At 38.7% G+C, this 27271-nt stretch overlaps 1 protein-coding gene across 2 annotated transcripts; it reads left to right on the top strand.

Moving 5' to 3' along the window:
- The first annotated feature begins 390 nt into the window (after positions 1 to 390).
- TUB (TUB bipartite transcription factor) lies at positions 391 to 27271 on the top strand. 2 transcript variants are annotated; one of them, XM_019615328.2, is made up of 8 exons: positions 391 to 569; positions 10140 to 10274; positions 19458 to 19625; positions 23126 to 23197; positions 24059 to 24180; positions 25048 to 25239; positions 25792 to 25904; positions 27004 to 27271. In XM_019615328.2, the coding sequence occupies exons 1-8, from the start codon at positions 455 to 457 to the stop codon at positions 27254 to 27256; spliced, it is 1170 nt and encodes a 389-aa protein (XP_019470873.1). In that variant the 5' UTR covers positions 391 to 454; the 3' UTR covers positions 27257 to 27271. The 2 variants fall into 2 exon arrangements, with proteins under 2 accessions (XP_019470873.1, XP_019470872.1); XM_019615327.2 differs by having other exon boundaries at positions 10137 to 10274.

Raw genomic sequence — 27271 nt, 5'->3', positions numbered from 1 at the left:
TCCAGCATTATCATTTGTTTCTAATTTGCAGATGATCTGCTTTTGATTTATGGAAATTTAAATTGGCATCTCTGTGTCTCATGCCCTTACTTACCCTCCCATTGCTTCACAGCTTCTCTCACTGTTGTTTTTCCAAAGGTTATTTCCAAGTAAGCTCTGACAGCTGATAGAGTGCTCAGAAGGATCTATTTTAATTATTTGCTGTTTTCAGCAGAAGGTGTTTTAGCAGTGGGTTGGTGGTTTTTTTTCCCCGAAAGATTTCCTATTACCCAAAATAACCCAAGATCCTACTTGCCAATTCCCACCACTAGAAAACGTAGAAGATCTAAAGATGATCTATTGTTTTTCATCGTAGATTGCTATTGTTTGGAGTCCAGTAACCTGATTTTCTTTGTATTTTCCTCAGCGAGCATTGCTAGAACAGAAGCAGAAAAAAAAGCGCCAGGAGCCATTAATGGTTCAGTCCAATGTGGACAGTCGCACAAGAGCGCGTAGAACGAAACATTCGGAAGAACAAGCACCATTGGTTGAATCATATCTTAACAGCAACAGCAGCACCATATACCATGGTATATGAATATGGTCTATTGCATGCATGTTTACTGCAAGTCGTAGTATGATGCTGTCAATGCTAAGTTCATGCTGTGAGAAGAAAGGTGTTATTTTCTAGTGAATAATTGATAACCTTCATTTGTGTTTGGGAATAAAAGCCATCGGACCATAGAAGGATAGGGAACAGAGGAAGGTAACAAGCTTCCCTTTCAGTGCAGTTGGCAATACTTAAGTGTCATCAGCCTTTGCTTCCTCTGAAGTAAAGCTCATACTGTACTAGTCTATGGATCTCTTATCAGTGTTAATGATAAATTTGAAACTTCTTAACTAATTTCAACTAAGTTTGTATATCACAACCTCAAAGATATTACATTTCTGCAAGTTTCATTAAAGTAGGTGAGTAGGTAGAGAAGAATATCCAAAAGTTGTAAACTGTGGTCTGCGGTTTCTTATTAAAGATGACAATTTCCAAATGGGACAGAGACACTTCAGGTGAAAAATTGTAAAGCCATTTCTGTACTGTTCAGAGAATTTTGTCATCAGCAATAAATCCTAAGGAAACCAGTCGTTATTTAGTTCTGTATTCAGGTAGCCCATGCTAGTTGCCCCTGATGATGCTTAGGTGCTTACTTTCCCTCAGGATATCCTAGAGAAAACTTGGGTAACACATTTTTAATATTGTGTCTCTTATAGATCTCGTTCCAGGCTGATAGTACATCCGAGAGGTATAAAGAACAGTGATCTTCAGTCTTTCTTGCTTTGCATATGTTGAATTCAACTCCATAGCCAAAGGCTTTCTTCTGTTAGTGTTGATGAGTTTGTGGGACGTGAGCTGAAATAGAAGGGTACTGGGAGTGCAGTGGCTGTTTTCAGATTGAGAATTCTATTAGGTGGCAGAGTAGTTAGGGTTCAATGTCTGAAAAACCAAAGCCTAAGATGTCTATGTGAATCTACACCGGAACAAAAAAGGCCAAAACAGAATCTTAGTTTTAGGACAAACAAAAGCATAATTATCAGTCGTTTCAGATTTCTCTCAAGTGCACTGCGTGTGCTCTACTTTTTGTCTTTTGTGTAATGTCATTTTCAGCTAGTGGTCACACCTTTTAACAGGGTTGTAGCAGACATTTGCTGGAGTAACAGATCATATTGTGAGAAGTGTAGATTTACAAATGATTGTCACTTTTTTACTTTTAGGTTTTTTATGTTGTTTAAACAGAAAACATATTTCCTCTTCTTGCTCATCAGGTGCCATTATATACTGAACTTTTGTACTGTAGGTAGAATCAAGTTTAAATTTTCATAGCTCAGAAAAAAAGGCACTATAATCCTATAAAAGGTAGCATATTTCTTATCTATGTTAATTGAAGTGAATTTTGCAACAGTTTGCACCATAGTGGACTTTCTGACTTAAGTGAGATTAACTGTGCTCTTAAGGTAAAGTGTGACCCTTCCTGTTATGTTGTACTGTACCATTTACTGGAATATTTACTAATCTCTTCTCCTTAAATCTCCTGATTTTCTCTCAAACCCTTTCAATATTTAACACGGTTTCAGAGAAGCAAAAGATAACCTTTCTCATATTCATCCTAAGAGTTTGTCAGCCTTTGGGGGTCAGCTGTCTTTGTAATAAGCCATGCCGTTAGCAAAAGCCAACTTAGGAGAATTTAGTTACTTAGTAAAGTGCTTTATTGCCTTTTAAAATCTTTTGTTGGGAACATTACTCTTGAAAATATTACAAGAACTCTGAAAGCATCCTTTTTTGGTGTGGTCTTCTCTGGGAGTGTTCTTAGCGTTTGCACGATACATAGTTAGTTCTGATGACCGGTTTTCACTACAGTATTCAACTTCAGGGTTGGTGCTTTTTTTTTCCCCTTCAATGAATACATTTGTATGTGGGAATGTCGGATGCATGAGACAGCTGGGCTGTTTCTAAAGAACTATTCTGCTCTTTTCCGTTCATTTGTTTCTGTTCTAGGCATGCAGATTTTTAGTTAAGAATGACTCTTTGATGGGAGTTGAAGGTCTGCTGAATGAACTACATTGCTCGGATGAACACGTTTGTTAAGTCAATTCCTGTACAGCAAATACTGCAAAAAGAACACTTTACACCTACCATCCTCCTCTACTCTTCTTTCCTTGTATTAATTCTATGCAGCACAAAAGCACTGGTTGATTTCGAAAAATAATTGGATGCCTATTTGGAGATATCTCTGTGGTACTTTGCTCAAAGTAGGTCAGAGATAACATCTCAGAATTGCTGAAATGTCAGGCTTTCTGCACTGAGAAATTCAAACACTGCCATAGCTTATTCTGTTGCAGTTATCTTTGCTGCAGTGGTTCTCTGGGCAACTCTGTTCTGGAATAAAAACTGATTTAATTCCAGAATAATTGTCAGAGAGTAGAGTAAAAAAGGTCAAGATCATTTTTGTTCTGGAAGCCTGGGAAGCTCTTTGTAGGTAGATAGCATGGAATTACATATTTTACTGCTTAAGCTGATTTCTTTCTGCATAAGCACCCTTTGCCATTAGGTAAGAATTTTCAGATCCTGCAGCTTATAAATAACTTCCATGTTGAAGTATATCTCTCTAAATCCTTTTGGTTACTGTCATACTGGCTTATTAATAATAACTAATATTAATAACTAATATATTATAAAATACTAATAACAGCAAAATTATTTGAGTTATCTGCAAGAACTGAGATGAATTTGATTGAACAGGCCAACCTGAGATCAAATGAATCCTTGACATTCTAGTCCATGAGTGGAGTTAGTCCAGTTAGTCTGAGCTGGGGTACGAGCCAGTTTGCTACAGTTCCCACTACTTGCCAGACAGCATCTGTGGATCAAGTAGGACCAGAAATTATTTTCATTATTTGGAAGAGGTTGCAGAGAGATATTTAATGGGAACAAAATCTCTTGTTTTATAATCTTTGCCCCTAGGAATCGTAGAATCATAAAATCACTCCAGTTGGAAAAGACCTTGAGGATCATCGAGTTCAACCACAACCTAACCATACTACTCTAACAAACTTCTGCTAAATCATGTCCCTGAGCAAATTTAAGCATACTAGCAGGAAAAGTACTTCAATAGCAGTATTTCTAGATTAAGTCCAGGACAAAACTGACTGTGTGGAGGGAGAAGGAATTATGCATGTAAAATGAGCATAGTGGCCTTTTTCTTGGCACTGAAATGAATGTATTGATATTATTTTGGGGCCACGTCTGTAAGTTAGATCCTTAATTATCTGCCTGCCATTTCAAGCAATAAGTCTCCTTCCATTAATTTCCATGATGTTTGGCTCCAGTTTATTACAAACGAAGCCTGTTTTTCTTGTAGCATTAAATACAACTTCTTCATTGCTTCATCATTAAAAATAGCTGAATAAGAACATGTGTTGAAATTAAGCATAGATTGTATATAGAAGATGACAATCATTTATTCAGTGGGATAAGCTTAATCCTTCATTACTTTCTCTTTCTTGTGACCTTGTTTATTTTCAGTTCAGTGTCCTTCAGAAAGCATATTGCTACCTGCTTGTTTAAAGTTTTTATTAAATGCTGCTTGCCATTCTGTGATGCCTTGCAGTCACATCACTTGTTTGGTTTCATGTATCTCTACACTCCTTATTTTGAAGTGCTTGTTCAAAACTTGAACAAACATTTTAGCCTGATATGGCACTGCAAAATTCTGCTATGACTGCAGCTCTTCTCAGTCTGGATTGCAAATACATACACAAACCAAGTAACATGCAGAGATACACTGCTTACTGCAACAATTTAATTACACTGTTTAATCACATTTCATGCAAATGATGAAAGCCCATTTTTACAGGGAAGAGTAATTTTATATCTATAGAAATGGTGAATTTCCACCAGGGAGAGATTTTTCTTTTCACAGCAGTAAGGAAGGCAGTGATTTGAATTCGTGCCAGTTATGCTTTCATTAATATTACCATATTTTGTTGCAGCTGTGGCTTTTTTTTTAAAGACTTGGAATTAAAATTGTTTTCCATTAGAAACTCTCTGAACAATTTTCATGTCAATTTCCAATTTAGAGATTTTGATTAACCATGTGCTAAAAAGCAAAGTTGCTTCCTTATTTTCCATTTTTGACATTTGCCAGCACATCTAGAAAAATGGTTCTGTATCGTGTTGAACAGCAGATTTCAGGTAAAAGGCACAGGTTTGGACTGCTAAGTTTGACATGACATTTTGGTGTTGTGTCATAAAGGGTGAGAGACAGGTTTTTGATGACTACCAAGCTGTCAACTTATAAGTGAATGTCAATTAACCATTTAAAACAAAAGACAAACAAACAGAAAAAAAGCCCTATTTAAGCATTCATCAGAACTGTGTGTTGCATCCTTGTATTTCACTAACCTTGAAATGAGGTGTTAGTTTATTTTTTTGAAGGCAGCCAGGAATGTCCTATGGACAAGACTATTAATATTGAGAGATCCGGCAGCACTCCAAGTATCATGTGGGCAAAACACCTAACTTCCAATAAGCATATATTCTGAAATCTCCCTTACAGCCGCAGTCTCTTTACCCTTCATCCTTTAAAGCATCTTCTTGATTTATTATCAGTCATTAGCATTCTAGTACATTCCCAAAATAGACGAACTAACCCTGTAGCTGCAGAGAACAGCAGGTAGCAAGTCGTTTAGAGGTCTCTTTGTGTTTCTTGGTACTAGAAGTTTTGAGAAGGTTTCGAGGCAGCTGAGAGAAACTTCTTGAAAAGCGCCCTTCTCTTTCTACTTGAAATACATTTCCTTGTTGCAGTTTGATGTTGGGAAGCAGCAGCAGCCAGCAGCTCCCAAAGGAACAAGGAGTCTGCTTGTGAAAGTGAGCCCAGCACCGGCAGTGCCCTCACAAATGGGAACTCATCCCACAGGCTCTGAATGCAGCAGGCAGAGCTGGCTGCTGCCAGCAGCATCCTCTGCAGTCCCAGATGCGGCAAGGAAGGAACTGGGGTCCCTCAAGCACCAACAAGTCCTCATGTACCCTTGTTCTTTCTCTCAGCCCTGTCACATTGAGCTTCAATTACAAGTATTTTCACCTTTGTAAAATTATCCTGATAATGCACCAGTGTTATGGGCAGAAGCTGCACAGAACCACAAGTGATTTTACAGGCAGCATAATTTTTTGGGAGACTGGAATCTGTCTGTAAGTTGCTAGCTGCAGGAACAGTGCCTTTGATTATAAGCATTTTAATGTGAACATCAAATAGTCCTAAGTGACTAAATATTACCTTACATGCCAGCATCTTTGCCCTAATCCAGCCCCTTGCATGTAACAACTTTTTTTCTTCAATATGTTCTTTTTTGTAGGCCTTCTGTACACAAAATATTTGGTTCTACAATACAGTGGTTTTGCCTTTCTTCTGGATATTTCTTCTGGAATCTGTTGTCTGTTTTAGGATTGTGAAAGTGCTAGGTCACTTCATAATCTTAAATTGACAAAAAAAAAAAAAAAGAAGCCAGAATAAGTAACACTAATTCACACTAATAACACTGTTCACTAAGATTTATATATTACAAAGCAAAGCGGTGAGCTGTTTATGTTGTGAAACACAAGAACAATTCAGGCAACACTAGGAAAAGAACAACTAATTTGCCCCAATTTGTTAAGATACACCCTTGACTGAACTGTAGTTTAGCTTTCTTTGCGTGGTAATCTTTCTGGATTTCACTTTTACTGTGAGAGAACAAATAAATACTGTGATAAATAGAGTGAATAGCTTTATAGAGTTGAGCTAATGGTTTGCATCACATAATTTATCCATCTTTCTACATGAGGTGTTCTCTCCACTACTGTGAAATTTTTTAATCTGTCCATTTCTTTGTGTGCTTGTGCAGTTTTTTACTTTCTTCATTCTTCACATAATATACTGATCAAAAATATTTTTTCTCCTATCACATGGCATTGTTATGTGAGAAGGTTTGGTATGTTATGTTAGTTTCCCTTTTTTCATTTAAGAACATGAGAGTATGCAAGTATTCAAGAAAAATAGGCATGCAAATGAATAAGAAAAATATTTTTATTGCAAGGCACTTTGAATCGAATTTCCTGTGTGAACTTACAGTCATGAAGGCCAGACAGAAAAAACATGCTTTTCATTGTCATTCACTTGATGTTTTTCAATTTATTTTTTTTCAGTTCCTTATTGTCTGCATCACAGATAATTCAATAATGTAGAAATTGCATCCTTCCCATTGATTATGAGTTGTAGCCCTACCCTGGTGTTGTCCAGCACAGAACTGGTTCATGAAATACTTCTTTCCACACTTTTGGCTGTTGGATTCCTGACGGTGGAAAGCAAAGCCAGCTCAGGGCCCTTTTCCACTTTGATGTCAAGACCGTGTGCTGTGTTACCAGTTCACTTGCTTGTCATCTTTCCCTCTTAGCTCTGATTTTCAATTGGTAAAGTAACCTCTGCTATTTTCTGTCTCCCAAAAAGCATGTTTTGTAATACTGTGTTGGGGTTAGTAATGAGCAGTCGCTTTAACAAAAAGATGAATAACATTAGAATTAAAATCATATTACTTGATATCTTGCCATTTATCTCAAAGCAATTTCTTACAGTTTATGAGTCCAAAAGAGAATGAGGCACGATGGTCCAGTGTCGTTTGCTCTTTGGAATTATGTCTCAATGTACGACATTCTGCTCACGTTTCTGTCTTGTCTAAATGAAAATTCTAATGCATGCAAATCTAATTGAAAAGGAAAAATCATCCTTAATTTTTTTAATGAAGATTTTAATAATGTAGAGCTGGAAATATGAGTTATTGGGCTGTATTTTTGAATGTAGTCACCTGACAGTTAAGAAGTGGGATTTTTAAAAGTTAATTGATCTTTTTTTTGTTTTGAAATGAATACATTTTTGAGTGTCATTCGTTGAAACTTCATCCCTGTAGCTGCATGTAAGTCTTTATTTGTCCTGTGCTACAGGTATCATTGTTTATCATTTAACTTTTTAACATCCAACTGAGCACATGATCATATCGTTATAGCAGTTTCTATTATGCAGGGAGGCCAGAGAAGACATTATCAAGTGGATGAGCCCTAGTGATAGTCTGCTGTTTTCTAGGTAATCAATAGCTAAGGATAATGTGGTGGGGTTTTGTGATGAAGATGATATTTTGGGATTTGATTTGAATTTAGTTTAGAGCTAGTGCTTTAAATGAAATGTTACAGGTCATTAAAAGTTCCTTTAGAATTATGAGATTCTGTGCAAACTCCTTTCACAAACCCATCTGTAAATACTGGCACATTTATGATTTAAGTTTTGTTTTTCATCCTCCATCACTTATGTTTGAAAGTTCTGTTTACCATATACAACAGTGACGGTGTAAGTTCAAAATGGCTGTCATTTGGAAATTTTGCATTATAGATTAATGTAATGGAGGTATTTTCTTCTCTGGCCTTTGAAGCACCCATCACTGTACTTATAATCAGATATCTTTCACTGGAAGTCATGGGACAAACGAATTCAAAAAGCTCTGGGCTTTTTCTTGTTTAATTGAAGGACAGCTGACCAGATAGTGAGGATAAGTCTTTAACTTTTCAATGTACAATGTCAGAATGTTTCATCCCTTGCTTATTAATCATTGCTTTGGGCCAAGTAGATGATACTTCATCTGAAAGAATGAATGTGGTCATATTTAAAAGGGAACTGACTGGTCATTGAATGTTGGTCATTTATAAAATAGTGAAGTTCAATTAAACGGAGAATTATCATCTTTATAACAATGGAAAGAGCATACCCTCATTTTTATAGATTGACTGAGTTACAAGAACAGGACAGATTGCTGGGCTGACCAATCCTGCCTATTTAAAGACCGTGCAGCAGGGACACTTTGGTTCCCTGCCTAGTCCAAGGCTGCCATTCCTGTGGAAATAGGATACCATGCTGCTGTGTATGTGCCACTTTCCCTGACACGCTGTGCACTCTCTCTCCAGTTCTGTCTTGTTCATTTCTGCAGTGCTCTGTGATGCTCAGCAAGGAGACCGCAGTCTTGGGATTTGTTTGGTAAAAGACAGGAGTGAGGACCTGGGCAATGCCAAGCTGTTTATTTGAGCTATTAATCACTCACGCCTCTGCCTATTTCACCTACATACTCTGTAAAACTTGGACTCTCCCTCTGTGTAATGAAAAGGGAGTGTGTGTTTAGTGAGTGCTCCAGATGCTCCTTGTGCAATGAATGTAATGCTCTTCATACTGGATTGCTGTACTGAGGAGAGCAGCTCTGGGGTTGTAAGGTGCATTCACACAGACATGGCTGACTCCATCTTACTCCTCTGAGAATCTCCTTGGTGTCTCCTTGTGTTGCTCTTTGTGTGCATGGAGGATTTGGTGAAACAGAAAAGTTGCCTCAGAGACCAGAAACTTGGGGAGAATTTTGCTTTTCAAAGGGACAACTGACTGTCCACATGTCATCACTAGCCCTTCTGGGGCCTTCGGAAGTTTGCCAGATATGTTTTTACCTAAATTTATAGGTAGCCAGTTTTTTCAGTGAGATTCCTTTGAGGTTTTTTTATTCGTTCATTTATTTTTAAGGAACAATTTAGTTTTGGGAGTAAGAAATGGTGGGAGGCCCTGAGAGCCATGGTCATATTCCTGTGGGATAAATCAGTCACCTCATAAAGCTGGGGCTTGGCAATTAACAGCAACCAGCAGCTGGTGCCAACATTTTTTAGTGCCCACCTACAGGTTATTTTGCTTGGGGTGTGAAGTTTGATGATTTCTTTATGTATTTCACAAAGATGATTGTTTTTATGCCTCTCTACCTTAGTGTTACTTGAATTCAAGGCTTGGCCTGGCCAAAAGGAGTTACGACGTGTGTTGCTTTGCACTGGTTGAAATATTGACCTCAAAGTGTGTCATGCTTGTAGAAAGTGATAAAGCCTCTTTTTACTTTGAAAGCATCTAGCAGAATGTGAATTATGCTGACATTCATAGTTCGTGCCACGCATAATATGCTGAGACTTCAAAAAATTAATTTGTATGGTACAAACTGGGGGGAGTCTGTAATTTTAGCTTTGTCTATAGTTTCTCCTTGAAGTGCCTGGCTGTCCTACTCATCGTACTGTGGTACTGACAGTTGTACAAGGTGTGTTTCTCTGAGAAGAAAACCAGTAATTCCTTGTTTATGGTTTTAGGATAGTTTTAAACATAGACACTACAGAGTCCAAATGAAGCTCTTTTGCCTTCATGCTGCCACTGTGATCAATCTGGCAGACTTTAGGATGAAGAAATGTGCTTCCTACAATAGCTCAGCAGCACATTAATATTCTGATGTTATTTTTGGCCTGAAAGCTAGCAGCTAGCATGTTACTGGAAAGAGGGAAAAGGTTAAGAACTACATCCCAGTTAACTTAACGCTTCCAATTTTTTACTGTAACTTTGCAATTTCTCATTTATTTGAATCTCCTCTTTGCATGAATTATCTGAAATACCAAATTCTGCTATGTCTGCTTACATTTTTATGCCTTCTCAGAATTCTCTCTTCTCTCTTTCAATTTGTTTCTCTCTTGTTTCTCTCTCTTTTTCTTTTTCATGGGGTACCCTGAATCTCTCAAGCAGTACAGGAGGCCGAACAGGAAGATGTAAAGGTGGTAGTGGATGCCCAAGGTCCGAAATCAACTAAAAAAGCCAAGGCAGCATCTGCAAGCTGTCAGACTGGCAGTGCCAGAAAGGAGAAAAAAGGGAAACACAAAGGTTAGCTGCATGCTGCTGAATGTCAGATGTTGAATTGACTGCACCAATACCTTTCTTCTTCTTCTTTATTTTTGTTTCGTTTCTATGAAAATCAGTGGCTTTCTGAGAATTATCTGAAAGTGATTTATTGCAGTTTTTATTGGATTGGAAAATGCAGATGACTTGGACCTGCGTGTGTGAAGGAGGGCTGAATGTGTAAACCACGTCTGTTCCAAAGGAGAACGTTTATTCAAATTCTAGATGAGTAAAACGCCCTGATGAAACAGGTGAAACAGATGCTTTCCTGCAGTGTTAAAGAAATGACAACCATCTCACACCAGTATGATTTTTCTTTGTCTGTCTGCATGCAGTGTAATTTGGAGGAACAGCCTTCATTCTAAGACTCTCACTGAGGCTTAAACACTACACAAATTTGAGGTTCAGTGAGAATTTTGAAAATTAAGTTTGACGGATCTAAGATAATATCTTCAGAGGGATTCTTCATGTTGTTACTTTAGGATTAATCTGTCCTAACTGGTAAAATTATGTGGGGTGTTTGAAAAAAATGTCTGCAATGATTTTGGGTAATACTGGTTAAGCATAAAAAGCTATTGATAGTGACAGAAGTGTAGGTAATATAATAAATATATATATAAGATTTTTTGTGTGTGCACACATACGCAAAAGAGAGATTTTTGTATCATAATATGCAAGATGTTTTATTTGATGGCTGGTGACTAATGAAATTAATGAATACCTTTCCACTAGTTTGCAGTTCTTGGATAAAACTGTTGGGTCTAGGCCGTAGTGTATTCCCATCTGATGTTTTCCTGAAGTCTTTCTATTATTTCCTAGGTAGAGTGTAGTGTCTGTTGTTGATAAGTCTACTTAATGGTAATAATGACAAGCAAAGGTAATTATTGAGGTCAGTGTATAAAGGCTTATCTACAGGGATTTTTCAGGACCTGAGCCTACCTTATCAAAATCCATTAAACCACATTGCAGCCTAATTCTTGAAGTGTGAATCTTCAGCTTCTCTATATCTGTAGCCCCCCTGAGACTGGGTTAGTCAGGTTTCAGAGGCTGGCCCTGAGGTAAAGAGTTATTCATTTATTTATCTGAAAGAAAGATGATGTTTGTCTCGTCAATACTTAAGCTTAAAATAATAAATAAAAGATGAGGGTAAAATTAACTCTGTGCAAAAACTTGCAAAATTATTTAATGGAAAGCTAATATTTATGAATTTAACATAAAAAGTAATTCCACTCCAGCATAGTAATACAGATGCCAAGTTTTATTCTGAAGTGGGTTTTACTGGAGAATAAAATTCCTTTTACTAGTTTAAAAGAAAACCTTCCTGAGGCTGCAATTGAGCACTGTGTGGAGTAATACTTAAATTATTCCTACTGCATAGCCTTGAAGCTCTGTTTCATCTCATAATGCCTGCTTGAGCTGTCTGTATATGTATAGAACTTAAAATATTGTTCTGGTCAGATTCAGTAGGCTTAATTTGGGTAATCTGCATTGTGTAACACCAATGTATGTGTAAGTGTTTAAATTTGCATGTTTTCTAATCAGTTTTCTCTGAGTTATTGATGGTTGTGTAGTTAGCAGAATCTTCAGAATCTCTGCCATTGTTCTCAGCAGCTTGAAAGGAGTTTTGTGTAATATTTGAGGGATGGATGTGCAGCTTGTCCACTTGTTAATGTTTGAGCAGTCCAGATCTGTGCCATGCTGTAACTTCTACATGTCCCGTAAGTGAACAGGATGGTTGCTGAGGGGTGAATGCACAATACTTGGTAAGATAACATTTTAAAGGTTTCTGTTAGTGTTTAGTTATACTATTACTTTTCTGAGTGCAGCTGAGTTCTTTGTGCTTGAAGAAAAAAAAAAAGACCTTTGGACTAGATCCTATGAATAATAAGCTAATTCAGACCAAGAATCATTGAATTATACATGAATAGCTCTTGCAGCTGTAATGTAATGATCCTACTCTGATCTTAGATGTGTAATGCCTTTTCAAGTGGCTCAAAGAAGATGAAACTATGATCAGAACAATGTCCAAAGATAAACATGAGGGAAGTAGTAGGTTTAATGAGGTTACACTGACACGGGGCAAGAGAAGGATGTGGCTAATTGCTCACATAGAGCTGGTGGTTGCTCCTGAGCCAGGGTTCACTGCATTTTGTAATTCTGTGATGGGTAGTGTAGCATTTAGCAACTTCCTCTAAATTTGTTTTACTACTCTCTTAATGATGTATCCCAAATACACTGTGTCTGTTTTTAAAAAGAAACATCGTTTTTATTGGAAAAAGCCTGTAAATGCAGTAAATTGATTGCATTTCATAGTGGTATTTCTGAAAGGCCAGGTTTCCAAGTTTACTGTTGGACATAATATTTGATATTGGGAAAAAGGCAAAAAATGAAGCAAATGAATACATAAAATGGTGGAAATAATGGATTGAACAGTGACTTGATTTTAAACTTTGTGATGCAAAGAAGTGTTGCATAAGAATATTAGTGAACCACAGAAAAATAGTCCAAACAAGTGAAAACAATTGTAACAAGTACCTATGAAAAACATGCACCCAGCATGGGATACAAATACAAGACCAGAACATCTTTAAATCCCAAATACCTAGATTATTTGTTCAGAATTGAGGTTGTACATTGTGGTATGAAGTAGTTGGTTGTTGTTTTTTTAATTTGTTTTCTTTTTTCTCAGTGTAGGTTTGTGAAGTAAAGTGCTTTTTTTTTTTTAGCTTTTTGCAGTAAATCATGCAGAAGCAAATCAGGAAGATAAAAAGGACCTTTATCAATATAAAAAACAGACAAACAAACATGCAAAGCCAGAACATAATTCAAAGTGAAATCTGATATGAAAATTTATAAGTCATTCCATGAGGGTTTGTTTCTTACTGAATCCTCTATAGATATACTATGTTAGCATGCTCTAGGAAACATTTTCCCTTACTGCACATATGAAAGCCAGAAAGCAGATGAGAAGCTCTGACACACAGCACTTTTTCTGCCAGGATAACTGTTTCGTGTTTTGATTTTATTTACTTCTTCCATGTTTATTTCCTCTCTTTCATGCCTGTCTGTCTGTTTTGATTTGTGTATCCTGTCCCATTTTTTATGTAACAAGAAACTACATTAGTGCTGGCCAACTTAGAAAGTAGCACCATTTGTTGGACACGAAGCATTATTTCTCATCACAGTACTTACTCTTACAGGAATAAAAGACTTTATGTAGAGTGGATTTATCTTGGTTTCCTGTGCATTAAAGAGAAAGGGTTGTAGGAGGAGCAAATGAGTTTCCACCAAGAAAAACCCTGCTGTTACAGCCCTTCCAAGTTACAAATTAGGAACACACAGACTTAATAGTGATGAAATCCAGCTATGGTTTTCTAGATTTCATGAAGGTGAATGTAGAGCTTGCTGCTCGAGTGCTTGCTATATTGACTTGATGTAATGTTAGCAGTAGACCTTCCTTCAGCTGAAATTTAGGCTAGATCACTTCTGTGTTGGTATAATAAAAATGGATTTTTCCGTCTCTGAAATTGGAGTAGGCTTTTGAAGCTACAATCTTAAGCTGGCAGAAGAGTTGCTCTGCAGTTTGTAATAGCAGCCTTGCTGCTGGTTGCAGCCTTGCCTTGTCCACTTGGATGTACCTTCTGTGTTTGACCAGTGGCTTGTCTAACCTGGTGTCTTTCCTTTTAAGGCACGTTTAAAGAAGAAATGAAGGAAAGTTTCTAGTGTGTCAATGGCATTTGCATTTGCAGAGGAAGGACATAACTTGGGCTTGTTCTTGAGTCTGATACACAAACAGCTTAAGCATATTCTTAAAACTTAGTGTGTTAATCAGTTAATCATTCTTTCCTATGCTTACAAGTCCATGTAAAAGTACCAATAGGAAATATTGCTGGGTAGTTTGCCACTTTTTGAAGCTTGAACTGATTTATATAAGACTAACATTGTGCATTGTCTGCTATTGTCACATAGCAGTATCTCTCCTTGTGTCTGTTCTGGTCCTCATCTGTAAGCAGTGGTCACTTTCACCAGCTGCCTCTCTGAGCTTTCCCTGGTCTTACACAGTTGGATGGGATGTAGTTTATTCCTCCTCTTTGAACCCACACCCCCCTCCAAGTGAAAGAATCATAGAATCACAGAATGGCCAGGGTTGGAAGGGACCTCAAGGATTATGAATCTCCAGCCCCCCTGCCACATGCAGGGCCACCAACCTCCCCATTTAATACCAGACCAGGCTGCCCAGGCCCCATCCAACCTGGCCTTGAACACCTCCAGGGATGGGGCATCCACAGCCTCTCTGGGCAGCCTGTTCCAGCACCTCACCACTCTCTCTGTAAAAAAAGAAAGGTGTTATTCTTTCTTGATTATCTCTTGAGCAACAAAATGTTCTGTTTATTATCAGTTCTGTCTATAAGATTTGAAGTGCTGAGATACAGTTTTCAATACAGGTATTGAAAACAGAATACAAGTTGGAGATGTAGGATGGAAATGCCAGTGAATGCCAGCTGGTTGGTTTTTTTTCCCTGCTTTTTATTTCTGGTTGTTCCACGTTTTCTCTGAGACACGACAGTGTCAAAGTTTTCCAGAAGGTCATAACTGAAGGGAGTTGCTTCTGTAACAGGGTTGTTTCAGTCTCCCTCTTTCCTCCCTGCCCTCCTTTGTAGTTGCCTAGAGGGTAATATAAAGAGTTCCTTTTCTTCTTAACAGATATTCAAGGACATGTCCATCCGTTTTTCTCTACGTTACCCTTGGGAAGAAAAATGTAGAAAGCCTGCATCTAGCTATAAGCACTTTATTTTTGGCACAGCCCACTCAGCTTGTCTTTCCTGACACTCTTCTTAAACTGGAAACTTGAACCTGCAGACATGAGTTGTTTGCTTTTATTACTTTTATTGCTCTGTGAACCATCCTTCCAGTAGGTGGGTGGAAGGACAAGGAGGCAGTGAGGCAAAGAATGAGAAGAAAGGGAGAGATTCACCTCAAATATCACAATTGTGCAGGCTTGAAAGTGCTTTCAGACATTAGGCAGGTGATGATGAAGCAGCCTCTTGAACTATGACTGAACAAAATACACAGACATCACATGACATATATAAAAGAAATGTGTGTGCTTGCATTTAGTACCATTGCATATAACTACGTTGCACATATACATGTAACTGCAATAATGCATGCGCAGACACAAATATTATAGTTAATCCTGTGTTTGCCATGAACCATCTGTGGCATCAAATTTATTTGCTGCTTTCCCCCCCTCCTCCCACCCTCACCACAATATTATGATACTACAGAGGTTATTTTCATTTTTTCTCTCTCTGCCCAGCTAGATCTTCCCTTCCCTTCAATGGAATTACAGAATCACAGAATGGCCAGGGTTGGAAGGGACCTCAAGGATCATCAATCTCCAACCCTCCTGCCACCAACCTCCCCATTTAATACTAGACCAGGCTGCCCAAGGCCCCATCCAACCTGGCTGTGAACACCTCCAGGGATGGGGCATCCACAGCCTCTCTGGGCAGCCTGTTCCAGCACCTCACCACTCTCTCTGTAAAGAACCCCCTGACATCCAACCTAAATCTTCCCTCCCTCAACTTAAAACCATTTCCCCTTGTCCTGCTGTTATCAACCCTTTCAAAGAGTTGATTCCCCTCCTGTCTGTAGGCTCCCTTTAGGTAATAAAGGCTGCAATGAGGTCACCCCGCAGCCTTCTTTTCTCCAGGCTGAACAAGCCCAGCTCCCTCAGCCTGTCTTTGTAGGAGAGGTGCTCCAGTCGCCTGATCATCTTTGTGGCTCTCCTCTGGACCCTTTCTAACAGCTCCCTGTCTTTCTTGTACTGGGGATTCCAGACCTGGATGTTTGCAGTTGACACCAATGGAGTCACCAGCAGAACCATTTGTAATGCTTAATAACACCCTCTACCAGTGATGCATGCTTTAGAATGCTGGAATTGATTTTTCTTTTTTAAAAGCGTGCCCTGCCAGGGTAGCCTTTGTCCTACTGCCTAATAATACGTGATGTTCCTGACAGCACGGGATGCGAGCATAGATGTTCTGCAGGCATCAGAAAGCAGCAGCCTCAGTGCTGTCTCTACTGCTGTCAGTCAGTTCTTTTGCTGCAGATATTGATCTGCTTGGAAGAAGAATAATTAGGGTGTTTTGTTCCTTTTGAAATGGGTTCACAAAGTTAGGTTTCGAGTATCCAAAACTTAATAAGGTCTAGATGTGCACAAGGGATGAGCATCTTGTTCATTTCGTGGGTGCTTAATGCTTGACACTGTGAATGGTATGGTAAGAATTAGCCTTTGGTCACTTTAAAAATGATGGTTAATATGATTAGAATCGTTTCAAGTACTGCAGTGGATCCAAGCAATTCTCTATTCTAGAATACCTTTGCTGTAGTACTTATCCTGAAATAACTCAGTCAGCAAACCTGCTAGTCTGCTCACTGCCTACATTATGCCTACAGCATTGGGAATTACACTGTTCAACATAAAATTTGTCCCTGCTAGTGTACTTAGGTAGCTAAAAATGTTTCTGTTGCCCAAGTTGGTATGAGCATATTTGGATGCCATAAACTTTTTAAAGTTTCCTCTGTTACTGCTTTTCTCAGGTTCAGTGCTTTTCTCAGTTCACTGCAGCCATTGTTTTGCATTTGCTGCCTTTCAGTATATCGACGACCTGATGAAAATCCTTGTGCTTTTGTGAGTGGTGGCAAGTAGAAAGTTAAATTTACTTTTTTTGTAGCTTTCGTTATTTTTATATGTTTGTTTTTGACCTCTTCTTTGTTTGATTTGACTGAGGCTGCATGAGATTAAAGTGCGGGTATCTGCAACATCCATATCACACTGTGTAAGTTAGACTTATGCCGTTCCCTAAGAGAAGTGTCAACAGTAAATATGTTGAAAAGAGGTCTTCTCTGTTTTGGGACTGATGCCTTCCAGTCAAAACTTTTAGAATTTAAATCACGGCTGGCAAAGCTTGCTGAATAAACAGCTTTGTGTTGTGAATTATAAGACTTGTGAGACAGCAATCTGTTCGTCCAGTGAACTAGAATTCATTTAGGCAGCATGCATTTTTGTAAAGCTGGATGCAGGATTTATGTTCAGTTTTCAATAATGCAGTATTTTAGTAACAAAGCACTTGGGGAGCACCTGTGGTTTGGCAGACTGTCCTGGGAAACAACACCTCCTGAAAGATGAAAACCAAGGTGAGAGGAGCTCTGTTGTTATGCAGGAAATGGCACTGGAGACCACAACTAAACTAATGGCTCTCCAGGCTTCAAAGAGAAAACTTTCAAAGAATTTGGAATTGATTTGAAAAGCGGAGGACAGAAAAACATACAGGGACGTAGAAAGTTTAGTTCCTTCCACCGATCAAAGGTAAGGTTGAGAGATGCATTGGGGACTGACTTCTGAAGGGACAAGGTACTTTATGGTGTAGAATGTGTGTTGCTTAACAGGTGGTGTAAAAATAATCAAGTAGCAGGAACTCGTTAGGCCTGTTCAGAATGAGTCACGCATGTTGGGCATGGAGTATACAGCACCAGCAGAGCAGTGGCCATGGGGTTGCAGTGCACTCACTGTCACACAGAGCACCTGAAACTCTTATCTTGCCAAGGTGATAGAAACATTTCCTTCAGCTTCATTTAGACTTCCTAGGTTAGACAAACAGATTGTTTATTTGTTGTTAGTTTTACTGTAAGTAGGCCGGAACTTACAGATTGGTGCAGAATTTGCCATAAGGTTCTGCATGATGCAGCAGAGTCAATAATTCCTTCTGACCTTGAAATCTGACTGTGGGAAATGTCAGTCACACCTCCTCTTGTTTTGTCTCTCTCTTTTTCCATCTAACCTGAAAGTTTTTAAATACTTCTGTGGTGTTGGACTGCATCTTATGTGGTAGCACAGTCAGCGCTGTTACTGAGGGGGTGGGCCAGTTTTTTTTCCACTTATGCTTTGCACCAGGATGACAGTGACATCAGGTATGGCAACATACAGTTAAGCATGCTAGTGTATCATCCAGTTGCCTTGTAACACAAGTTGACAGCTACTGGCAAGGAAGGTTGTAATGGTAATCGTGGAGACTTCTGTTACAGATGACAGTCTGCAAATACCCCAGGCCCTAACAGTTCATTCTTAGAGGATTCATTCAGCTCTGTTTGGTCTGAGGAGCAGCATATTCTCATACTGAGCTAGCTCTTTGTAATGCTTTTAAAACATAGCCTGTAAAACAGCTGCAGTGCAAAGGGTTATGTTATTTACCACGTCTGTAAATGATAATAGTGCTTTTTTATTGGTGCAGAAATGCTTTTTTATATAGCTAGTTTAGTTATATATTCCAGCACTAAATCTTCACTAAGAGCTGAAGTATGTTTGCAGTCTGATGTTTCAACCTACTGTCCTGAAGAAAGAAGTTAGCTTATGATAAAAACACTCCCCTCACTCCATATTTTCATTCTTATATCTTCAGAGGCAAAATACAGCAATCAGGAGGTAAATAAAGCCAGAACCCAGAATGACAGCCTGGCTGAGGCTGGAAGGTGCCTCATGTACTGTCTTGACCTCCATCCTTGCAGGTTGCCCAGGTGTCCAGTCTGATTTCAAGTGTCTCCGAGGATGGAGATTGCAAGGGATATTTATTATCTCTGTATAGTTTCATTCTGGTTTTCTAGCTGTATGACAGTTTACTGAATTGGTAGGCATATTTGGGCTTGTTAGTCTGATGCTCCTGTAGTATATGCTGCTAGTTCCTGCAGGTGAATTTTCTAGGTTTCTTGGTTCTTAGTGGGAGTCTCCATGTTTTATAGGGAATATGGCAGAATCTGGGACTCAGGTTTATTTCCAAACCAGTTGTGTCCCCCTAGGAGAACTGCGTTTGTTATTTGTCTTTCTTCTCCATTTGATTTCTGATCAGTTTTCCGTGAATGGGTACATTGCCTTCAGCATGAGGAGGGCAACAGTGAAATTCTGATCACCTCTTGGACATTCTAAAGCACAGCATATGGGAAGTAAGGCTTTTGCCTCTGGCACTATTTTAGTCTTGCTTAAGTCTAGAAAGTATTATTAAGTATGACCTCTTTGTTTCCTAGAAGCATGCTTTTTATAAGAGAGTGATTCTCTTTTCAGTAACTTCTGACACAATGACAACTAAGGCTGTTGCTGTTGTCTGACAGGAATTGATGGCCCAGCTGCTTTTCAAGATGATGTTCAGAAAGCAGGAAGTCAAGTGCAGATTCTCACTGTTGGGCAGTCTAGCCATGATGAAGATGATGGAGAGAAAATGGCTACTGGCCAACAACAGCAAAGCAAGCAGGATCTTAAAACAGCAATGCAGAAAAAGGGTAAGTAGTTAAAGCCACTTCAGATTCTCATTGCTAGCTTTATTAATGCTGATTCCTTTTCTTGTTCTCATGCTCAGCCCTAGCAGAGATTGATATTCTTCCTTTCAGGCTCTCTTCTATTCTGTCTCTAAAAATAATGAAGTTCTCTCTTGTCCCAAGGAACAAATGTTCCCCAGGCTCTCAGAACTGTGATATTCCCATCTGCAGTACAGTGTGGCTATTAAAGCACCAAGCAGATGCTAATGCTCATATCCATCTGTTACATTTTGATATTTTATGACTCCGGAAATCACTTATGTGACAGCTGATGAAGAGTATGGAATAACAATATTTGAACTAGAATATTAGTTTTAGTTTTGCTGTTGGTTAAACTGTGTTCATGGTTTCACAATGCGTGTTCATGCTTGGAGAGGTGAAAATTACAATACTGCATTCTGCAACATTTGTCCCACGTTGTCCTGAAATGCTCTCGGTTGGTTTTTTTTTTTCCTAAAGGCACACATGATTTAGGAGATAGACTGTGTATGTACGCATTCGTGCATCTGTGCTTTCCTTCCTGCAGTGTTACTATCTTTTGTTAAACATTATCCGTAGGAAGGAAAAAATCCTAAAATCTTCACAGAGCTTTTTCTGAAAGCACTTATTTAGGAGGATTTCTTCTTCAGTGCATGGCTTTTGAGGCTAAGATGGCTTGAGCCAAGCGTACTCTGATGCTTTAAGAATAAACTCCTTGTGTATAAAGAGCAAAATGTAAGTGCAAACTTGACTCATCTAGAATAGGCTATTCATATCTAAATGCACGCTTCTTGTCTGCAGCACAGTTCTCACTAAGATTCATTTTTCCTGGGACATTACTCTGCAGATGTGAGCAACTTCAACTGAAACGGGCATATTTAATCCAAGTGGGGCACTTCCTGGGCATTTGAGTCAAAGGAATGTTGGCATGACTAACAAGTTCTGATCTGTGTGATGATTGTGTTGACTTCGACTATGGCTCAGAATATGTAATAGTTGGACACACTACTTACTAAAGCTTGTGGACTTAAAAATTATCAGCAGACTTCTCAAATTAGGTCAGAGCACTCAGATTTTTACTCTGGGGGACATTTCTATTTTTGATGTTATTCTCTCAATTCTTTTGTTTGTTTTCTCAGTAGAAGCAATATATGGCATGACCTTTTTTTTTTTATCCAGCACTGATCATACTCCTGATCAGAGCAGACACTGCTGAGGCTGTTTGACTGGTATGCTTCAAGTCTGTGTAGGGGCTTTGTTTTTGGGAATGCTGGGGAGAATTTTTATTAACAACAGAACTGTCATCTGTGGGACACAAAGAAAAGTATTAAGACAGTATTAAGACAGGACTGCAACTAGTAGTATCTCCAAAAAATATGTTTACTCTGCCTATGTGGTTTTGCACTTGATACCAGTAAAGGAGACTTGATAGTATCCCGGTAGTCCTGGAAACATTTATGTAGAGCCAGGGCTTTTTATATGGATTCCCACTGCTGCTTCACTGCTTGTGGCACGTCCTTTTTGATGTGTCCCCATTGGTCTGCAAAGCATTTAGAATGGCTTTTTCCCATTAGTCCACCTCTTGCATGTAACAGGAGCAAGAGGAGAAAATCACTGAGCTGAATGCTAGCCGGCCTAATGGGAGGGGGCAGGTCAAGTCCCATTAGATTTGCTTACCCTGATTTGTGCCAATTCTGCTCTGTGACTTTAACTTTGTGGAGAGAAACCTCTCTCAGCATATGCATTTCTCCTCTTTGAGGATCACTCAGCAAGTCAAGCTCAGTGACAAGACAAGAGGGCATAGGGTAGCTGAGTGTGAAGAGAATATGCTGTTTGCAAGAAAATGCCAAATGTTTTATTTGATTTCTCCATCTGTTGGAAATTGCCATAGCTAGAATCATTTAGTTCCTGCAGGAAATATCTGTCCTTTTAATTTCAGAAGTTTTAATATGTATAGGTCCTTGCTGGCAAATGAGTCACTTGGACAGAGCCAGACTTCTTTAGGCTTCACCACTCAATAATTAAATTTCAGTCTTCATGTTTATCAATTTCTTGTATGTTTCTGTAAAGACTTGGGATGAACAACTTGTTCAGATCACTGAATCACAGAATGGCCAGGGTTGGAAGGGACCTCAAGGATGATGAATCTCCAACCCCCCAGTCTTAGTTCTTTCCACCTAAAGTTACAGCTCTTTTGACATTTGGAGAAGGAAGAGGTTTGATTTCTGGATTCAAGAACAACACAGGAACTCTTTGAAGCATTCTTTCCCATAGGTCTTCACTGCAGGCTTTTCTATAACAGGCAGAGAATTTTCCCCACCAACATTCTACAGGAATGTAGAAGCAAATTATACTGACATAGGCAAGTATGGCTTTTCTGCATGGATGCCAGCTGAAGAGATGAATTCCTTCTCCTAATGGTGCATATTTGACTAGAACATTGGTTGTCATCATTAACAACTAATGTTTGTGATTAATGTGCATGATTAATAATGAGTGAGTTCTGCTTTAAAAATACCAGTTGACCCATGAATTCAGGCTCCCCTGCATCCCACGTTCTCCTAAAACTTCCTGCTGTCGTGCTGGGTGCTGTATGTCCACACTGGAGCAACTGAACAAATAGATTGTGAGACCACTCATGGTACAGCTGAATGAAATATAAAAATTGCAGTATGCTTCTGTTTCATTTTTATTTGCTCTTACTGCTTTGGTGTTGTTTTATTGTCAGGTATGCATCTGTGTCAAAAGCTGTTTTAAAGGGCATGCATTGAAGTAACTGGAAAGAGCAATAACATAAAAAATATTTAAGAGCTTTTTGGTGTCTATTTTCCTCATTCATTTCCAAAATTGGAAGTGAAGCAAACCATTACTGGTACAGACTCTAGTATTTATATTTTTATGGTAGTTGAGTCTCTGCTTATTGCAGACCAAGCTCATGCTCCAGTGACTAAGTTGCCTGAAAATCTCTGTGTGTACCTGTGGGAGTTCAGAAGCACCATTTAGATAGTCTAAGATAGATAATGCACACACATTTGGCACAAGGTTTTAGGTAGAATTTAGACCATCCAAATATCTGAATATTCTTTTTCAATGTTACTGAATAAATATTAGTATAGAATCTGTGTTCTGGAAGGGGTTTTTTTTTTTTTTGGTGTATGTGTGTTAGAATTAGGCCTAAAACTTACCATGAAGGGCATGTTGTTCACAAAAGTGTCTGTGGCACAGCCTTTTAGCATGGATGATGCTTTCTGAAGCTTGAGCTCTATGAATCAGGGCTATAGGCTTTATTCTAAATCCCCAAAAAGTGACAGTGGGCGTAGTAAATGGAAAGTGAATTTGGTTGTGCAGAAGGGCATGATGTTCCTAATTGAAAGTTGTGGCAGCAGTGTTTTAGCCCCATGTGGTAAGCCTTTAGTCCTGTAAAGAATGCTGTTGATGAGTTACTTGAGTTTGCAGAATCATTCATAGAAGTTTTCCTTTCCCAGATCCCCATGCAAATACATCCTGGTCCTCTTCCACCTCCCAGTCCAGTCTTGTCGCCTTGGATCATGCTCCTGGTAAGTCAGAAAGAAAAAAGTTAATTATGCCCATGCTGTTTAGCCCTGGAAATCATTGAGTTTAATTTATCCTTCTGTGTCAGGCTTAACAATAGCAGAGATTCTGGACCAGATGGTTGTAGGTTTATTTTGTTTCATGATTTTTGGGGGGTTGAGGGGAAGAAAACAGGTGAGAAATACTGCATAGTCTGCCTCTGATATGAGAAACTTGAGTACAGGGTAGCTTCATCTGAAAAACTAGACCTGGCAAATGTCCCATCGTTGGATACTTTTTGCTGCCCAGCCCTGTTTGATGTTCAAAGTTTTGTTCCCCTTTGAAATGTCTGAGGCTTTGAATTCTTTTAAAGTCAGATTTTTAAGCACACTAAGGCAGTACCTTTGGCCTAGGCTGGTACTGTTTTTACATGAAATAAATATGCATAGGAACATTTCCTCATTGAAAGCAGTGTAAGATTTGCTTTTTATTGGATCTCATAGGAACTGTTAGAAGTGTGCTGTTAGAAGTGTTCATATTTTAATTGTTAAGGTTTCCAAATGGCTGTGATAGGTTGTCTACTCAGACATGTTGTGTTTGAAGTACTTGATGGGGTTGAAATTTATATTTAATTTCTCACTCTGTATTTTTCTTGCATCACTGCTTAACAGTCTTCTCTGTGGAATGGAGACCATGCTATTTCCTACCTCATGTTTTGGTTTCTCCATGCAGGTGCTGTCTCACCACTCATTTATATGGTGCCTCACATAATGAAGCCCCTCACACACATTCCTTCTCTCACCTGTAAGCCTAAGGGTGCAACAACATAAGAAATGATATTTTTATATCAAGTATTAGTATATCATAGTGCTCTGCTTTCTCCTCAGGCATTTCAAGCAGCATGAATTTTGATGAGGAAGAGGATGAGGAAGATGCAGACAGCTCTAGCTCTTCCCAGCTAAACAGTAACACCCGGCCTGGTTCTGCCACAAGCAAGAAATCCAGTAAGGTAAGTAAGGGGTCAGTGCTGAAGAAGGAGCATGTGGGTCACTGTGTACTGCATCAGTTCAGAGCACAGTCAGGATAGGCCTGTTTTTCTGTTTTGTTTTCAATATGTACTACAGCATCTCTCAGCTAATTTACTGTGAAAGCTTTCAGTTCACAGAAGTAATGAAAATAATGACTTGGAGAAACGAACAGCAAACTTGAATGAAGAGAAAGGTAAACTGTAAATATTTACCTTTCTGCCTCTTGCAGGATCTCAGAAGGTCCTTTTGTTTCTATTGTCTTTTTTTCTAAGCATTTTTTCACTCTGCTCTTGTTGCTGCTATCTGAAGATAAAACAAAGCTTCAGAGGTTCAAATATCCAGCTCTTGTTAAACCAGTTGATGATGGCTCCCTCCTTTGTGTACTTCAACTGACTTCTCCTCCCTTTTAGAGTTTTCTGTGACCTTAAACTGTCTCTCAGCCATCCAATATCTTCTTTTCATCAAAGAACACTGTTGTGAAGGTATGAACCTTCTCAAAAGAGGAAAGTTTTGAGATGGGAAAGTGTGAGCCAGAGTTTGATTTTCTAACGTTACAGCACTCTGTGCAGCTGCTGGTTTTTCTTTGCCAGATGTGTCTGTATGCTCAGCATCAGCAGGACAGAGAACTGCTTTGTGGGCTTTTGTTAAGCAAGAGCTCAACCAGCTGAATAGGGAGATGTCCTTAGTTTGATAAGTTGCCTTGAAGGCCTCTGTGGAACTAGAATGGAGGAAACTGGGTGTCCCTTTTGTTTTGTGTGGTTTTTTTAAGCGCAGCTGTCAGCAAATGTCATTCCTTCATATTTATAACTTGGTATCTCAATTTATCTGAGTTCTGCTTGCTGTTTTAGGAAGTGGCCTCAGCCCCTAGTCCTTCCACAAATGAGCCTCTCATAGATGTTGATGATCTGGAGGAATTTGCTGTAAGACCTGCTCCACAGGGTGCCACCGTCAAATGCAGAATCACAAGAGACAAGAAAGGAATGGATCGAGGGATGTACCCTACCTATTACCTCCACTTGGAAAGGGAGCATGGTAAAAAGGTCATAAAATAACTTGAATAGCATAACAGTTGCATCTGAATATTAAAAAAAATAATAAAAAATCTGAAGAAGTCTTACAAGGAAAATGTAATCTTGTATTTTATATGCCTTATCATTGAGACCTGCCCTAGTCCTCCAAAAGCAGAACAACAATATCACTTTGTTCTGCTGCCTTTCTCCATATGTTTAATCACTGGCTTTAAGTAATCCAGGCATGGCACCTTTTTGTGAGAGCAACTGGGGCTTTCTGCATTCCGTGGCCTGAAAAACATCTATTTTCAATTCCAGCAGAAGAGACAATGCAACCTAGAATTAAACATTTAACAAAATAGATTGGATTTAATTATTTAAACCATAAATAATGGACTGAGTGGTTGAGAAGTCACTTTCCCATCCTGATTTTTATCTGGTTTTGCTAAGTCCCAGGAGACCTTCTTTTACTTTGCTAGAAGACAGAAAAATTGCCTACGGTTTCCTTATATCAAAGCAGAATGTGGTGTGCTCTAACCCCTTTGGCATTCTAAAATATGATGGTTTTTTTGCACTGCTCAGGTGTTTCTGTTAGCTGGAAGGAAACGAAAGAAGAGTAAAACCTCTAATTACCTCATCTCCATAGACCCAACTGACCTGTCTCGAGGTGGAGAGAGTTTTATTGGAAAACTGAGGTAAAGATTGAAGCATATCAGATTATTTTTTTTCAATATAGTTCATATAAAATTAGGAAGCCTTTAATCATTGTAACTTCTTTGGAGGTTTGGGTAAATCAGATTGTAATGTTAATGCAGTTAAGCAGTATCCAAGACATGGTTTCAAAATGTCTCAAGTAAATATCAATAAATAATTGATTAAAAGTCAGCAGACTGAGACTCTTAAACACTCAAAGGCCAGATTCTCAAGAGTTATGGGCATCTGAAGATGCAGACAGCTTATCTTAATGAGATTTTGAGAAGTGCATGAGCAGATTGTGTCTACCCACTATTGATATAAACACTTTGGAAGTTCTGTCTCTTAGATAATCTGAAAATCTCTTGGGTTTTGCCCATTTCTTGAGATCCTAATTAGAGATATTTGCATGTAGTGGACTCTACTCAGAACCACTTGCTTCTTTTCTGTCTGTCATCTCATCATACATCCATCTGTTGTTGGGACATATGTGGTGCCTCTCAATATGTCTTTGGATTGTCTGTGCCTGAAGAAAGGAACTATACTACTAGTTGCTGTTTGCCTATATGGATCTCAGAACTTCATGTGCTACTGCAGTGCAAACACAGAATGAGGATTATGCAGTGTTAGTGTGCTCTAAGTTGTATTTTGCAGTCCTTGATATGATTTCCATTTGAGTAATAAAAACCAATCTTATTTATAACCTTATGAAAATCACTGTAGTCCAACAGAGTAGCAGTCAGGTGAGAAAGCCAATGATATTTTAGATGGCAAGCATTTTGTAAAAAAAAAAAAAACAAAAAAACAATCAGACAAGATAACCCCAATCTCACTCAGATGTTTCTTAATTGCCTTCTTGAATTTACTAGTTTATGAGATGCCACGAGAAGTCTTCAGTTAGGGACCTTTACTGTGCCCTGCTCTACCTTTACATTTTTGTTATGGCCTTTAATCTAGAAGTTACCATTCAGTTGGGATTAGAGTTAACTATTTGTACTTCATATTCTTTGTCCTTCCTTTGGAACCACAATGCAGTAAAGGATAGATATTTGAGGCAGTGTTATTGACAAATGGTGATTGGATTTTCCATTTTTTTGATAGATCAAATCTTATGGGAACTAAGTTTACAGTTTATGACAATGGAGTAAATCCAATGAAAACAACATCAAGCCTGGAGGCGAGTGTCCTGCGTCAGGAGCTAGCTGCTATTTGTTATGTAAGTACTGCTCACAGGCAAAATATGCAAGAAAGGGCAGTTCAGTTTCTGAAACAGCACACTGAATTTCCTTCTCACTTAAGGTTATGTAAATCAACATTTGCGCTTTCACATAGTGAAACATCTGATCTTCAGTAGAGAAACCAGGAAATT

This window comes from Meleagris gallopavo, chromosome 5, assembly GCF_000146605.3.
Source record: "Meleagris gallopavo isolate NT-WF06-2002-E0010 breed Aviagen turkey brand Nicholas breeding stock chromosome 5, Turkey_5.1, whole genome shotgun sequence".
Taxonomy (NCBI): Eukaryota; Metazoa; Chordata; class Aves; order Galliformes; family Phasianidae; genus Meleagris; species Meleagris gallopavo.
Note: the sequence above shows the minus strand (reverse complement) of the source record. Positions and strands in the feature narration are given on the sequence as shown.

Coding starts and splice junctions, on each gene's coding strand:
- TUB (XM_019615327.2), top strand. CDS start 455: ATGGTTCAGTCCAATGTGGACAGTCGCACAAGAGCGCGTAGAACGAAA. Junction 23,198..24,058: donor CGCCTTGGATCATGCTCCTG/GTAAGTCAGAAA, acceptor CTTTCTCCTCAG/GCATTTCAAGCAGCATGAAT. Junction 25,905..27,003: donor AGTTTTATTGGAAAACTGAG/GTAAAGATTGAA, acceptor TTTTTTTGATAG/ATCAAATCTTATGGGAACTA.